This window comes from Rhinopithecus roxellana, chromosome 12 (genome assembly GCF_007565055.1).
Source record: "Rhinopithecus roxellana isolate Shanxi Qingling chromosome 12, ASM756505v1, whole genome shotgun sequence".
In the NCBI taxonomy this organism is placed as follows: Eukaryota; Metazoa; Chordata; class Mammalia; order Primates; family Cercopithecidae; genus Rhinopithecus; species Rhinopithecus roxellana.
The window spans coordinates 94,697,554-94,712,655 of record NC_044560.1 but is presented as its reverse complement, the minus strand read 5'-3'; the positions used below and the strand labels follow the sequence as shown (position 1 = coordinate 94,712,655).

Below are 15,102 nucleotides of genomic sequence, written 5' to 3'. Positions count from 1 at the left end.
ACACTAATACAGACATATGTTTTGCAAACAAGGAAACAGATCCTCTTCCCTGGGGCCCACTGATTCCCCGGAACTGCTATCTTTGTTAGCAGTTAGCCCCACCCTTCTTCCCCGCTTCCCCAGTCCCACCAATATTCCTTCTACTGACCTGCACTGGAGTTTGACGGTAGTAACTGCAGCGCCAAGATGCCCTGACGAATCATACTGACCAGTCCAAGGTCAGCTGTCACCATGGAGACGCCTACCTTCCGGCCCAGTAGGTCCCCTGAGTCTGGGGACTGGTCTTCTGCCTGCCCCAAGTTACGGAAAAGACAAAATGGGGCAGATGGCATTGCTGCCCCATCCACAGCAAAGCCAGAATTTACAGTCCAGCACTTCTCAGGCCAGACAAGCCGAATCCTGTGAGGACCCCAATTCCTCTACTGTGCGACTGAGTCTTTACTGTGCTCCCTCCCCATGTGTGCTCAGATACTGAACTTCAGAGGCGAAGGGAGTTCGGCACCAGATGAAGCTTCAGACTGTACTGAAGTAGGGCTTCTCCATCTTTTGCCAAGAAGGGCCCCTTTCCATATTTTTCCATCACTGTTACGAAATATTTTATACCTCAATCAAATTACATGACCAGTCATCAGGCACACAGAACTGCCATTTGCCTGGCTACTTCTGGGGTACCCAAAGTGATGAGACAGGGAAGTCTAGTGGGCCCAGGCAGCTTTATCCCCGGTTGTACAAAATGCTAACTAGAGGTCAAAGCTACACATGACACCTTCTCAGATCCACTGGAGGAGAAGATCTGGGGCTAAAAAAAAATGCAAACAAATGGATTTCACATTTTCTCCCTGAAAGAATCTGTGTTTTGGGGAATATATCTGAGTCCTGCTCCAACAGGGAACGTGTCATGAGCATGCCTATCCTTGTCTCACTTTGCCCCAGCTCTTAGCCTTTTTCTGTGCTATTTGGACTATCCCTCCTCTCTGCCCTCTGTCCTTAGCTGCTCCTCTTTCTAAGCTGCCTCTGCCCACTTTCTCTCTTACATACCTGGCTCTGGGGATCATACTGCTGCTGCAGCATGGTGGCCACCTTATCCTCAAAGAGGCAGAGCTGCTCATATATCTGCTGCAGGAACACCTCCTGCTGGGACGGGTCCAAGAGGCAGCCTTGTACCAGCACCTAAGAAGCACAAGGGAAAGACTGAGACAGGACGGTCAGGGGGGCACAGACCACTACACTTCTGCTCTGTTTATTCTCCATAGCTCCATCTAGACGATCCTGACTTCCTACCCAACTAGGGTCTATGATTCCACAACCAATTTCCCCCTTATCCAATCTCCATCAGTCCTCAGCCCAGGTCCCCAGTTATTAGTCATCTTTATCTGGGGTCACAACTTCCCTCTGATTAGGGTCCTCCACACTGGGCTTCCCCAGTCCCCCACATGGGCACCATAAGATCTTCTATTAATAGCTTCTTCTACCTTGGTCTACAGGATGTCTTATGAGCCGCCCTCCTCAGCCTGGCAAAGTCTCTTTTATTCTCATACTTTTTAATGCTTTTTTATTTCTAAGCATACTGACCAGCCCAAGATCAGCTGTCACCATGGAGACGCCTACCTTCTGTATACACAGAGGCTATTCTGGACCTTTTCAATTTTACAAAAATTAGCTGGGCATGGTGGTGGGCACCTGTAATCCCAGCTACTCGGGAGGCTGAGGCAAGAGAATTGCTTAACCGGGACTTGGAAGGTGGAGGTTGCAGTGAGCAGAGATCACGCCACTGCACTCCAGCCTGGGCTACAGATAATTTTCTGTATCAAAAAAATTTTTTTTTTTTAAATTTTTGTGGGTACACAGAAAGTGTATATATTTATGGGGCACATGAGATATTTTGATACAGGAATACAATGTATAACAATTACATCATGGTAAATGGGGTATCACCCACTCTTTTTTTTTTTTTGAGACAGAGCCTTGCTCTGTCACCCAGGCTCGAGTGCAATGATGTGATCTTGGCTCACTGCAACCTCTGCCTCCCGGTTCAAGCGATTCTTCTGCCTCAGCCTTCCTCAGCTGGGATTACAGGCATCGGCCACCACACCCAGCTAATTTTTGTATTTTTAGTAGAGACGGGGTTTCACCATGTTGGCCAGGTTGGTCTCAAACTCCTGGCCTCAAGTGATCCACACACCTCGGCCTCCCAAAGTGCTGGGATTACAGGCATGAGCTACCATGCCTAGCCCAGCTCAGGCATTTATCCTATTTTTTGTGTTACAATCCAATTTTACTCTTTTATTTTAAAATGTACAATAAATTACTGTTGACTGTAGTCAATCTACTGTGCTATCAAGTACTGGATCTTACTCATTCTATTTTTGTACCCATTAACCATCTCCCCTTTCCACCTCCCCCAACTACCTTTCCCAGCCTTTGGTAACCATCGTTCTACTCTCCATGAGTTCAACTGTTTTAATTTTTAGCTCTCACAAATAAGTAACAACATGCCAAGTTTGTCTTTCTGTGCCTGGCTTATTTCACTTAACACAATGTCCTCCAGTTCCATCCATGTTGTTGCAAATGACAAGACCTCATTCTTTTTTATGGCCGAATAGTATTCCATTGTGTATATGTACCACCTTTTCTTTATCCATTCATCTGTCAATGAACACTTAGGCTGCTTCCAGATCTTGTCTATTGCGAATAGTGCTGTAATAAACATGGGAGTGCAGATATCTCTTCCATATACTGATTTCCTTTCTTTTCGGTATACACCTAGGAGTGAGGATTGCTAGATCATATGGTAGCTCTATTTTCAGGCTTTTGTTTTTGTTTGAGATGGAGTCTCACTCTGTCATCCAGGCTGGAGTGCAGTGGCACTATCTCGGCTCACTGCAATCTCTGCCTCCCAGATTTAAGCAAATTCTCCGCCTCAGGCTCCCAAGTAGCTGGGATTACAGGCATCTGCCACCACACCCAACTAATTTTTATATTTTTAGTAGAGATGAGGTTTCACCATGTTGGCCAGGCTGGTCTTGAACTCCCGACCTCATCATGATCCATCCACCTCAGCTTCCCAAAGTGCTGGGATTACAGGTGTGAGCCACTGCGCCCGGCCTATTTTCAGTTTTTTGAGGAACCTCCAAACTGTTCTTCATAGTGATTGTATTAATTTACATTTCTACCAACAGTGCGCAAGGTTACCTTTTCTCTACATCCTCACCAGCATTTGTTATTGCCTGTCTTTTGGATAAAAACCATTTTCACTGGGGTGAAATAATATCTCATTGTAGTTTTGATTTGCATTTCTCTGATGATCAATGATGTTGAGCACCTTTTCACATACCTGTTTGTCATATGTATGCCTTCTTTTGAGAAATGTCTATTGAGATTTTTTAAGAAAAAAATCCCATTTTAAAATCAGATTATTAAGTATTTTTTCTTATAGAGTTGTTTGAGCTCCTTATATATTTCTGGTTTTAATCCTTGTCAGATGGGTGGTTTGCAAATATTTTCTCCCATTCTGTGAGTTATTTCCTCACTTTGTTGATTGTTTCCTTTGCTGTGCAGAAGCTTTTTAACTCGATATGATCCTGTTTGTCCATTTTTGCTTTGGATGCTTGTGCTTGCAGGGTATTATCAAGAAATCTTTGAGCTAAGCACAGTGGTTCACATCTGTAATCCCAGCACTTTGGGAGGCCAAGGTGGGAAGACTGCTTGAGCCCAGGAGCCAGAGACCAGCTTGGTAGAGACCTCATCTCTATAAAAAACAAACAAACAAACAAACAAACAAAAAAACCCTAAAAATTAGCTGAGTGTGGTGAAATACACCTGTGGTCTCAGCTACTCAGGAGTCTGAGGCAGGAGCATCACTTGAGCCCAAGAGATCAAGGCTGCAGTGAACTATGTTCACACCACTGCACTCCAGCCTAGGAAACACAGCGAGACCTTCCATGGAGAACACAGCCAGTACCAGAGTTTATGCAGAGTGTGGGCTTAGTGGCAGGCACCTGTAATCCCAGCTACTCAGGAGGCTGAAGCAGGCGAATTGCTTGAACCCAGGAGGCAGAGGTTGCAGTGAACCAAGATCACACCACTGCACTCTACCCCGGGCAACAAAGTGAGACTCTGTCTCAAAAAAAAAAAAAAAAAAAAAAAAAGATAGTGAACTTTTCTGCTGTATCTTGTGGGCAGGTGATTTTGCTTTTGTTTTTGTTTTGCATTCTTCCCCCTCCACAAGCCAAAGTAATTTCATTTGGTTTCTACTGTGTGGACAGTGCTGGAGCTCAGTGCTTGACAGAGAATGTGGGGCTGGCTGAGCTGTCGGTCGCAGACATGGCAAAGCAGAGAAACTGTTCTGGTTCCTGCCCAATCACAAAGGGGCAAAAGCCTTTCCCAGGGAAGAGGGTATTCAGGAGCCAGACTTTTGGAGAGGAGGCAGTTTCCAGTCTGCTGGGTGACTGTCATTCTGCATGTGTTCCCTGAGCTGGAAAGGGCTGGAAGCATTACGCATGAACCATGGAGAAGTAGCAATCACCCCTGTCATGGGTAAAGGGGATCCTAACTGGGCCCCCTGGGTCAGGCTAGAGCCAACACTGTCAGCCACCCCCTCTGGCCTGCTGGCAATGCCACAGGTGCCCAAGAAGATGAGGGATACCTGTGCCAGAAGCCAACCTGGTCTTTCCAAGGGGCAGTGTCCCCTGTGAAGACAGAAGTGAGAGAATAAAGTTCCCTATAGGTCCTCTATCACTTTTAGGTTGTGTTTTTCAATTGCTGACATTTCAGAGGGGACCCTCCAGAAGGCCAGCTGGCTTCCCCCAAGGACTGCCCCTTTGCTGGGAGTGGATTTCCACATGTGCCTTTGATTTCATATAGATCACGCTTTACAGTCACCAATTCAGCTGCCAGTCCCTGGACTGGGGGTTGGTGTTTTCTACAGAAGAGGAATGGCCTCCCTCATCCTGCTCCCCACCCAGGCAGGACAGCACAGGATCCAGCAACTCAGTGCTATCAAGACCCCCCCAAAACCCCAATATACCCCACCTCAGAGGCCTTGCCTGGGCATCCTGAAGCCCCTGTTCCTTGCCATACACTGATGCCTGGCAGCTATAGCAAATGGCTCACGTTCTTTGTCAAAGGCCTGCAGTGAGATGGTTTTGTTTCCTTTGTTTTATGAGTTTGTTTAAAATTGAAATTAGTTATTTCCTTCTGCTGAACAGTATTAAATAGAGCAGGATGTTGAGTTAATCTGCTAGACTGCGGTTTAAAAAAAAAACCAGAAGAGAAATATTTGCCTAGTCCAGTGTCATGCGCGTTTCTCCAATGTTTTCTTTTAGTAGTTTCATAGTTTGAAGTCTTAGATTTAAGTCTTTTTTTTTTTTTTTCTTGAGATAGAGTCTTACTCTGTAGGCCAGGCTAGAGTATAGTGGCGTGATCTCGGCTCACTGCAACCTCTGCTGCCCAGGTTCAAGCGATTCTCCTGCTTCAGTCTCCCGAGTAGCTGGGATTATAGGCGCCTGCCACCGCGCCCAGCTAATTTTTTTTTTTTGTAGTTTTTTAGTAGAGATGGGGTTTCATCATCTTGGCCAGGCTGGTCTTGAACTCCTGACCTCATGATCCACCTGCCTTGGTCTCCCAAAGTGCTGGGATTACAGGCGTAAGCCACCGCGCCCAGCCAGATTTAAGTTTTTAATCCATTTTGATTTGATTTTTGTGAGATAGGAGTCTAGTTTCATCCTTCTGCATATGAATATCCAGTCTTCCCAGAACCATTTATTGAAGAGACTGTTCTTTCCCCAATGTATGTTCTTGGCATCTTTGTCAAAAATGAGTTCACTGTAGATACACGGCTTCTGGGTTCTCTATTCGGTTCCATTTGTCTATGTTGTCTGTTTTTATGCCAGCACCACACTGTTTTTGATTACTATAGCTTTGTAGTATAATTTGAAGTCAGGTAATGTGATTCCTCCAGTTTTGTTTGTTTTGCTCAGAACAGCTTCAGCTATTCTGGGTCTTTTGTGGTTCCATATAAATTTTAAGATTGTTTTCTCTATTTCTATGAAGAATGTCATTGGTATTTTGATAGGAATTGTACTGAATCTGTAGACTGCTTTAGGCAGTGTGGGCATTTTAACAATATTGATTCTCCCAATCCATGAACATGAATATCGTTCCAATTTTTGGAGTCCACTTCAATTTCTCTCATCAATGTTTTATAGTTTTCGTTGTAGAGATCTTTCACTTCTTTGGTTAAGTTAATTCCTAGGTATTTTATTTTAAACTATTGTAAATGGGATTACTTTCTTGATTTCTTCTTCACATTGTCTGCTGCTGGCATACAGAAATGCTACTGATTTTTTGTATGCTGATTTTGCATCTTGCAACTTTATTGAATTTGTTTATCAGTTCTAATAGTTTTTTGGTGGAGCCATTAGGTTTTTCCAAATAAAAGACCATATCATCTGTAAACAAGGATAATTTGACTTACTTTTTTCCAATTTGGATGCCCTTTCTTTCTTTCTCTTGTCTGACTATTCTAGGTAGAAGTTCCCTTTTCTCTTTTTCACCCTCAGTAGATAACTCCCACCCTGTGCCCTCTTCAAAGAGAAAGGAAGTCAGTCAACAGAAACGCCCTGCTTACCCCAGCCTCGAGGGTACACTACTCTCCAACTCTCTGAAAGCATCCCCAAAGTCTACTGAATGTTTACATCTGTGTCTTTGTTCTTCCTTCAAGGTGCTGAAGAAAGGATTCCTCTTCCTCCTCATTTTCCCTATAGCTAATCTGTCCATCTAAATCTTGAGCCTTTTGTCTAATATCTTCATTATTTCTCCATGGGCTCCTTTTCTTCTACTTCAAACATAAATAAGTGTCCCCATCCTAAAATTGTATATAGACCCAGCAGTCCCTGTGGTGGCCCTCAGGATCTCACCTCTCCCCATCACACTCCTACAACCAGCCCCACATGTCCACTTCTCCCAGACCCTGACCCCATGGAACAACTACTTTTTTACTCCCTGTTCCCAATTGGAAAGTGGGTGGGGTGAGCCAGAAGAGGGAAAGCGGGACATTGTCTCACTCTACAGGCCCATGGGAAGGAAAATGAGCAGAACTGGAGCCATAAAAAGGTGAGAAAGACGTTCCTATTCATGTTATTTAGAATAATGAAAATTGGGAAAACCCAAGTGGCCAAGAAGGGGCTGGCTAAACATATGATAAAATACGATGCAACAGTAAGTTAACAGGTCAGTAAAAATCACGTTTTCAAATAATATTTAGTGACATAGAATGCCCATACTATATGTTAAAAAAAAAAAAAAAAAAAAAAAGCAGGACAGGCTAGGCACAGCAGCTCATGCCTGTAATCCCAGTACTTTGGGAGGCTGAGGTGGGAGGATCACTTGAAGCCAGGAGTTTGAGACCAGCCTGGACAATATAACAAGATCCGGTCTCTACAAAAAAATTTTTAAAAATTAGTTGGGTGTGGTGGCACACACCTGCAGTCCTAGCTACTTGGGAGGCTGAGGTGGGAGATCACTTAAGCCCAGAAGTTCAAGGTTACATTGAGCTATGATCATGCCTCTGCACTCCAGCCTGGGCAACAGAGTGAGACCCTGTCTCTTAAACAGAACAAAAAACAGGACATAAAATCACGTGTCTAGAATGAGTCTCTTGATTCTCCCTTTCTCTTTAGGTAAAGAGATGGAGGTGAGGGAGGAAAATTCCATAAAATGTTTGCATTTAAGCAAGGCACAGTGGCTCACGCCTGCAATCCCAGCACTTTGGGAGGCTGAGGCGGGCAGATCACAAAGTCAGGAGATGGAGACCATCCTGGCCAACATGGTGAAATCCCGTGTCTACTAAAATTACAAAAAATTAGCCAGGCGTGGTGGCACGTGCCTGTAGTACCAGCTACTTGAAAGGCTGAGGCAGGAAAATCGCTTGAACCCAGGAGGTGGAGGTTGCAGTGAGCCCAGATTGCACCACTGCACTCCAGCCTGGGTAACAGAGTGAGACTCTGTCTCAAAAAAACCAAAACAAAACAAAACAAAAGGTTAGAATTTAATACAATACCCAGAAACAACTGCTGTTGTTTCTGGGTATTGTATTATAGATGAGTTTTTTTTCTTTATATTTTAATGTATTTTGCAAATCTTCTTTGATGAACATGTATTATATATGTGAACTAACTTTTTTGAGACTAACTTTTTTGAGACTTTTGGGTCTCACTCTGTGGCCCAAGCTAGTCTCAAACTCCTGGCCTCAAATAATCCTTTCGCCTCAGCCTCCCAAGTAACTGGGATTACAGGCACGCACTGCTGTGCTGTGATTTAACAGGATACATCTTGTTCTTTTTTTTTTTTTTGGAGACAGTCTCATTCTGTTGCTCAGGTTGGAGTACAGTGGCGTGATCTTAGCTCATGGCAACCTCTGCCTCCCAGGTTCAAGCGATTCTCATATTCGGCCTCCCAAGCAGTGGGGATTACAGATATGCACCACCACAACCAGCTAATTTTTTGTTGTTGTTGTATTTTTAGCAGACAGGGTTTCGCCACATTGGCCAGGCTGGTCTCAAATGCTTGGCTTCATGTGATCCACCTGCCTTGGCTTCCCAAAGTGTTAGGATTACAGGCGTGAGCCACTGCGCCCAGCCAGGATACATCTTGAGGGAGCTACAGAGAAAATGAAAAGACTGGCTCAGGGTGGCCAAGTGGCCCTGGGGCTTAACTGACGAAATCCTCTCCTTCCCTCTTCCCTCTTCCCTCTAGCTGCTGTCCTTATTCAGGCCTCCTCCTCTCACGCATGCTACAATAATCTTCGCCTATTCTCCCATCCAGACTTTGTCCCCAAATCCATCCTCCATATTAGCCACAAAATACTGTGATCTTCCCAATGTACACATGTGATCCTGTTACTGTCCGTTTAAAACTTTCAATGGTTCTCCACCACCTATGACTAATTATTTTAATAGCTAACATTTGCACATTTTCTATGTGGCAAGCACAGTTCTAAGTGCTTGATATGAATTAACTCAATCACCATATGATATAGGCAATGTTAATATCCCCATTTGGAGAAAGGACACAGATGAACAGAAAGGTTAAGTAACTTGCGAAGGACATACGACCAGTAGGTGGTACAACTAGGAAGCAAACACAGGCAATGTGATTCCAGATCCAGTGCTCTTATCCTCCACACTGAACTCCCCCCATAGAATAAAGCACAAAGTCCTTAGCGTCATATTCATGGCCTTTCATAACCAGCTCCCACTTATGTCTACGGTCTCTTTACCATCCCTTTCCACATTCAAATTTTACTCTGTTGACAATAATATGTAGTTCCCTAAAATACCTGTGATTGAGAGTACAGGTTCATAGTACCATGTATTTGTTTTTGCTGGTCCCTCTGTCAGAAAAGTCCATTTCCCCTTCTTTGAGTGGTTAACCTCAATTCTTTCTTCAAAACTCAGTTCAAATGCTGCTTTGGGCCAGACACAGTAGCTCATGCCTGTAATCCCAGCACTTTGGGAGACAGAGGCAGGTGGACCACTTGAGGTCAGAAGTTTGAGGCCAGCCTGGCCGACATGGTGAAACCCCATCTCTACTAAAAAAATAAATAAATAAATAAATTAGCCAGGCGTGCTGGTGGGCACCTGTAATCCCAGCTACTCGAAAGGCTGAGGCAGGAGAATCGCTTGAACCCAGGAGGTGGAGGGTGCAGTGAGCCAAGGTTGCACCACTGCACTCTAGCCTGGGCAACAGAGCAAGACTCTGTCTCAAAAACACAAAAAACAAATGCTGCTTGGTCTGAAAGATTTCTCTGTTGTGGCCCCATGCTTGGTTGGGTGCTCCCTCTTGGTGCTCCAATAGCACCTGAGTCATCTTATCGGTGCCCTTATCACATTCAACTGCAATTACCTCCCTTTAATGTCTGTCTTTCCCACTAAATCCTCAACTCTTCCCATCAGGAGAAAGACAAGATCTGATTCACCTGTGTGTTCAGGACCTGCTCAGGCCTGGTATAGATCAGGCTTCATTAAGTGTTTGCCAACCTGAACCAAGTTTTGAGTGATTATCTAACATCCATGCTCTCCCTGCCTTGGCTATCAGTGCCTGCAAAACCTGGCCCCCATCTGGGGATGCAGCCCACAACTGACAGTCCTAACAGCTATACTAGGAAAGCACTTTAAACTAGTGCAGAGGGTTGGCAATCCCTGCCCTGAGATCCAGGTATGCACCAATTTTGTAGATATATGTTTCAGACCCTTAGATCCTGTTCCCAATACCTTCTCTCTCAAAGCCAGTTTGATAGCTAAGGTGACAATGCAGCCATCAGGGACAGTTTCAGGGAAAGCCTTTACCAGTGAGTTAAGGGTGGTTAAAAGCAGATGAGGGGAAACTGGGCCAATGCTTATCTAAGTCAAAAACAGATATTCCAGTAACAGACTTGGCCATTCTCCCAAAGGAGTGTCTTGTGATAGCCTCCTTGAGTGCTGGATAAGCCCTGTAATTATCTGTGTGGTCAGTATTATACCCAACAGTTCACATGGCCCTCAAAAAAACAAATGACCCACGCTGGGCGTGGTGGCTCATGCCTGTAATCCCAGCACTTTGGGAGGCCGAGGCAGGCAGATCACCTGAGGTCAGGAGTTCAAGACCAGTCTGGTCAACATGGCAAAACCCTGTCTTTAATAAAAAATAAAAATAAAAAAAAATAAGCTGGGCCTGGTGGTCAGTGCCTGTAATCCCAGCTACTCGGGAGGCTGAGGCAGGAGAACCACTTGAACCCAGAGGGCAGAGGTTGCAGTGAGCCGAGATTGTGACATTGCACTCCAGCCTGGGCGAAAAGAGCAAAACTCCGTCTCAAAACAACAACAACAACAACAACAACAAAAACAAAAAATGACCCTCCTCTATCGTTGAAACCAATTATATTTCTGGGTTATTTGTTGTCTTTCAAAATCACAAAACTATTCCAAAATACCATCTCCTGAGGGTACAGCACATCAGCAAACCATCCAATAGAACTAAAGGAGAAGGAGGGAACAGAGAAAACAGACATCCAGTGATCAGAACCAAAGAGATTTACAGGAGCAGTGAAAAAGGCAGTTGTCCAATCAACACCAACTGACCCAAAGTCTATGAGAAAGCCCTTTAAGTCCAGAGGAACTGGTTCTTCTCAAGAGGAGAGAGACTCATGAGGATAACTAGAAAATAGGTTCAAGAAGCTAGCAGAGCTGGGGATTTTGGGGACAAACAGCAGAGACAGGATAAGGACTTGGTCAGAGGACTAATAGAAATTTGGTCTGAGGGTACAAACTTGGAGAGATGATGCAATACCTGGTGTGACTGCAGTCCAATGATGGAGGAGTAGGCCTGGATAGTTATGTAGATTTCAGGCTGGAAGTTGATGCAAGATCCAGGCACTCGGAAGGGCCGAAGCAGCCCGCCTAGGCAGCGGGACAGGGCATGGAAAACTTCATCAAACAAGATCTCCCCTGTGGAATCATCCTGAGGGCAGAGAAAGAGTGCTCAAGGGCATCCAAAGGCAGCCTTAACCAGAGGGCAGAAACATACAGCTTCCATGGGTCAGTAGGACCCTTATCTTATGGTTGATCATACACCCAAATACAGTGCCACACATGGAACAGTTTCTGGGATGTTTTTTGGAAACAAAAACAAAACCAGGGTCTTGCTTTCTTGCCCAGGCTGGATCGCAATGGCCTGATCCTGGCTCACTATAGCCTCGACCTCTTGGGCTCAAGCAATCCTCCCACCTCAGTCTCCCGAGTAGCCAGGACAGGTGCATGCCAGCATGCCTGGCTCATTTTTGTATTTTTTATAGAGAGGGAGTTTTGCCTTGTGGCCCAGGCTCGAACTCCTGAGCTCAAGCAATCAGCCCACCTTGGCTTCCCAAAGTGCTGCAATTGCAGGCATGAGCCACCACGGTTGGCCCAGTTCTGTTTTTAAACACCCACCATTCCTTTATAAGCCTGTCTTCTCTCCAAAATGGTAGGCTGGGACCATTTTTCACTTCCCCGCAGGCCTCTCCCTCTCCTCACCCCCCACCCCATCCTTTCTTCCCACAGTCTCCCTTCAATCCTTTACCACAATGCCAGTAGATGGGCTAAGGTCCAGCTCAATGACAAACCGATACTGCCAAGCCAGGAAGGTGACTCGGGTGGAAGGTACAAGGAGGAATGGCCTTGGGACCACTGGTTCATCTGGTTGCCACCCAGGGGGCAGGACACTGAGGACTTCCAATTCCTGTTCAGACTGAAGCTGAAAATTAGGATGGTAAGAAAAGGAAAGGATCAGGGAAGTACCCCTTTTTCCCAGGACCTGCCTTCTATATCCCAAATGACACATCAATGGCTCCACCTCCCTCAATCTAACCATATACTCTTCCTCTCACTTTCTGGAAAAATTATTTTTTAAAATTTCCATCATCTTGTAGGCAGTCCCTTGCCCTAACCAGACTTAGAGCCCTCAGAGTTAGTCTCCCTCCCTGTCTGTTTCCAGCACTCTCCTAAAAAACAGATCCTTTTGGGCTGGCCCCTCACATCTTTCGTGTGTCTAGGGCTCACCAGCATCTCCTGGGGTGTGGCCTGCACAGTTTGGTGCAGATGATTGAGGAACCAAGCCAGGCGAACATTTCGGGAGATTCGATAATCCTTTTTCATTAACAGGAACACCTGCCCAGCTTCTTCCACCTGGAAACAAAGAGATATTAATACATCTTTAAAAAATGGCACCAAGTACCTGGAACACACAGATCACTGTACAAGTAACTTGCCCAATGAACTCACCATCTGTGAGAGGGAAAGCAGCAGAGGTGAAAAGTTTACCCCAACCTCCATGCAAGGTGTTCCCGGGGAGTCAATTCTCAACTCTCTGTTCCTGTTGGCCCGACACAGACCTCCATATAGATGAAGTGACCTTTCCATATTGTTTCCACAAAGTTTATGTGAGTTTCACCTATAAACTATAAGATTTTGAGGGCAAGGGCTGCATCTTGATTCTATTTTTGTGCCCCTGTGCTTGGCAAACTGCTACAAACAGCAAATACTAGAACAAGTCCCTAATACATGACATGAATGCCAGATAGTTACTCCTAACAAGTCTTGACAACAGCAGGAACTGAAGACATTTTCACGGAAGGAATAGCAAGCCTTCCGAATACCTCAAAATCAAATCTGTGTGGGTCATAGTCCCCACCTCCGCACTTTCAGTTGTCAGCCCTCTAGTTCTTGCCTCCATTGCCTCATGGGTGGCCACTTCAACAATGTCCTTGCCCATGTCCTTGTCCTTCCACTATACAAGTCCTGTCAAATCTTATCTTGGGATGAATTTGACATTTTCCCTTAACCACACATATACTACGGCAGCTGCACTTGGACAGAAAGAAACTTGTCAGCTTGCCAGCAGTGCCCACTCTAGCAGGACTTTGCCAGTCCTCTGAATTCTCCTGGCCAGCAGTCTTTCCTGTTCCCCACAGGAGGTTTTCCAATCCCTCAATCCCCTCCCAGCAGATAAACTTGCCCACAGTTCACAGAGGAAACAAAGGTCAACTGGTCTGAACTCCCCAGTGTCTCTTCCTGATTAATCCTTATCGGTCACATTCCTTACTCCCTTTCTCTTGTCTGTCCTACACAAAATGGCAAATTTCTCCTCCTCTGTCCCTGATTAATGAGGGGAAGAACACCAGGTGGCAAGAACTGAAGAGTAGGTAGTAGAGGAGAAGCAAACAGAGTTAATAACTGCCTGTTGAGAACCACGATGTTGAAAGAAAGGAAGAATTTTTTTTTCCAAAATGGGGAAATATGCATGGAGAGAAGACTGAAAAAGCCCTGGAAAAGCAATAATGAAGAGTTTCTGATGTCAGAGAAAAGTATGGAGAACAGAGACACAATGGCTGTGAAGTTGTAGAGTCTTTCTTCTGCTCCAAGACAGAAGGGTAAAAAGATACAGAAAGAGGTACTGGAAAGTGATAAGGATGATAGCAGAAGACAAGAGGAACTCACATTTATTAAGCACCCAAAATATACGCAAAAGTACTCTGTAAAAGAAGAAAAAAAAAGGGGGGGCCGGGCACAGTGGCTCATGCCTATAATCCCAACACTTTGGGAGGCCGAGGCGGGTAGACCACCTGAGGTCAGGAGTTCGAGACCAGTCTGGCCAACATGGTGAAACAAACCCTATCTCTACTAAAAACACAAAAATTAGCTAGGCGTGGTGGTGGGCGCCTGTAATCCCAGCTACTTGAGAGGCTGAGGCAGGAGAATCGCTTGAACGCTGGCCAACATGGTGAAACAAACCCTATCTCTACTAAAAACACAAAAATTAGCTAGGCGTGATGGCGGGCGCCTGTAATCCCAGCTACTTGAGAGGCTGAGGCAGGAGAATCACTTGAACCCAGGAGGTGGAGGTTGCAGTGAGCCGAGATCACGCCCCTGCCCTCCAGTCTGGGCAACAGAGTGAGACTCCATCTCAAAAAAATAAAATAAAATAAAAAGTAAGAAAAAAAAAAGTACTCTGTAGAGGCCAAGTTCAAGAATTTCAGGTTCGGAAAGTCTGGGTTTGAATCCCAATTCAGCCTCTTATTAGCTGTGAGACAGTGGGAAGGGTGTATCACCTCTTTAAGCTTCAGTGTCCTCCTTTGTAAAATAGAGATAATTACAATACCAATCTAAAGTACTGTCCTGTGGAGCAAGGAAAATCACGCATATGAAGTGCTCAGTACAATGTCTGGTAAAAGTTAACAATAACAGCTAGGCATAACGGTTCAAGCCTATAACCCCAACACTTTGGGAGATTGAGGTGGGCAGACTGTTTGCATCTAGGAATTCAAGACTAGCCTGGGCAACACAATAAGACCTCAACTCTACTACGAAAAACACAAAAATTAGCCGGGTGTAGTGGCTCGCGCCTGTAGTCCCAGCTGCTCTGGAGGCTGAGATGGGAAGATCACCTGAGCCCAGGAGGTCGAGGCTGTAGCGAGCCATGATGGCACCACTGCACTCCAGCCTGAGCAACAGAGTGAGACCCTGTCCAAAAAAAAAAAAAAGTCAACTATTTATTACAGTTAACTATTACAACACTATACCAGGTTCTTTT

The 15,102-nt window shown here is 45.2% G+C and overlaps 1 protein-coding gene across 11 annotated transcripts in view; it reads right to left on the bottom strand.

Moving 5' to 3' along the window:
• The window catches only part of SZT2 (SZT2 subunit of KICSTOR complex), a 65,938-nt gene that overhangs the window by 35,006 nt on the left and 15,830 nt on the right, over positions 1-15,102 (bottom strand). For 5 of the 11 annotated variants that reach the window (XM_030913191.1, XM_030913197.1, XM_030913200.1 and 2 more), the window contains exons 2-6: positions 12,549-12,698; positions 12,094-12,261; positions 11,326-11,496; positions 1,039-1,170; positions 149-290 (exon numbers count right to left, since the gene is read on the bottom strand). In XM_030913191.1, the coding sequence (XP_030769051.1) occupies positions 149-290; positions 1,039-1,170; positions 11,326-11,496; positions 12,094-12,261; positions 12,549-12,698 (763 nt within the window). Of the gene's footprint in view, positions 1-148; positions 291-1,038; positions 1,171-11,325; positions 11,497-12,093; positions 12,268-12,548; positions 12,699-15,102 lie in introns of all 11 variants that reach the window. The other 6 variants (XM_030913193.1, XM_030913195.1, XM_010371882.2 and 3 more) reach the window with 2 other exon arrangements.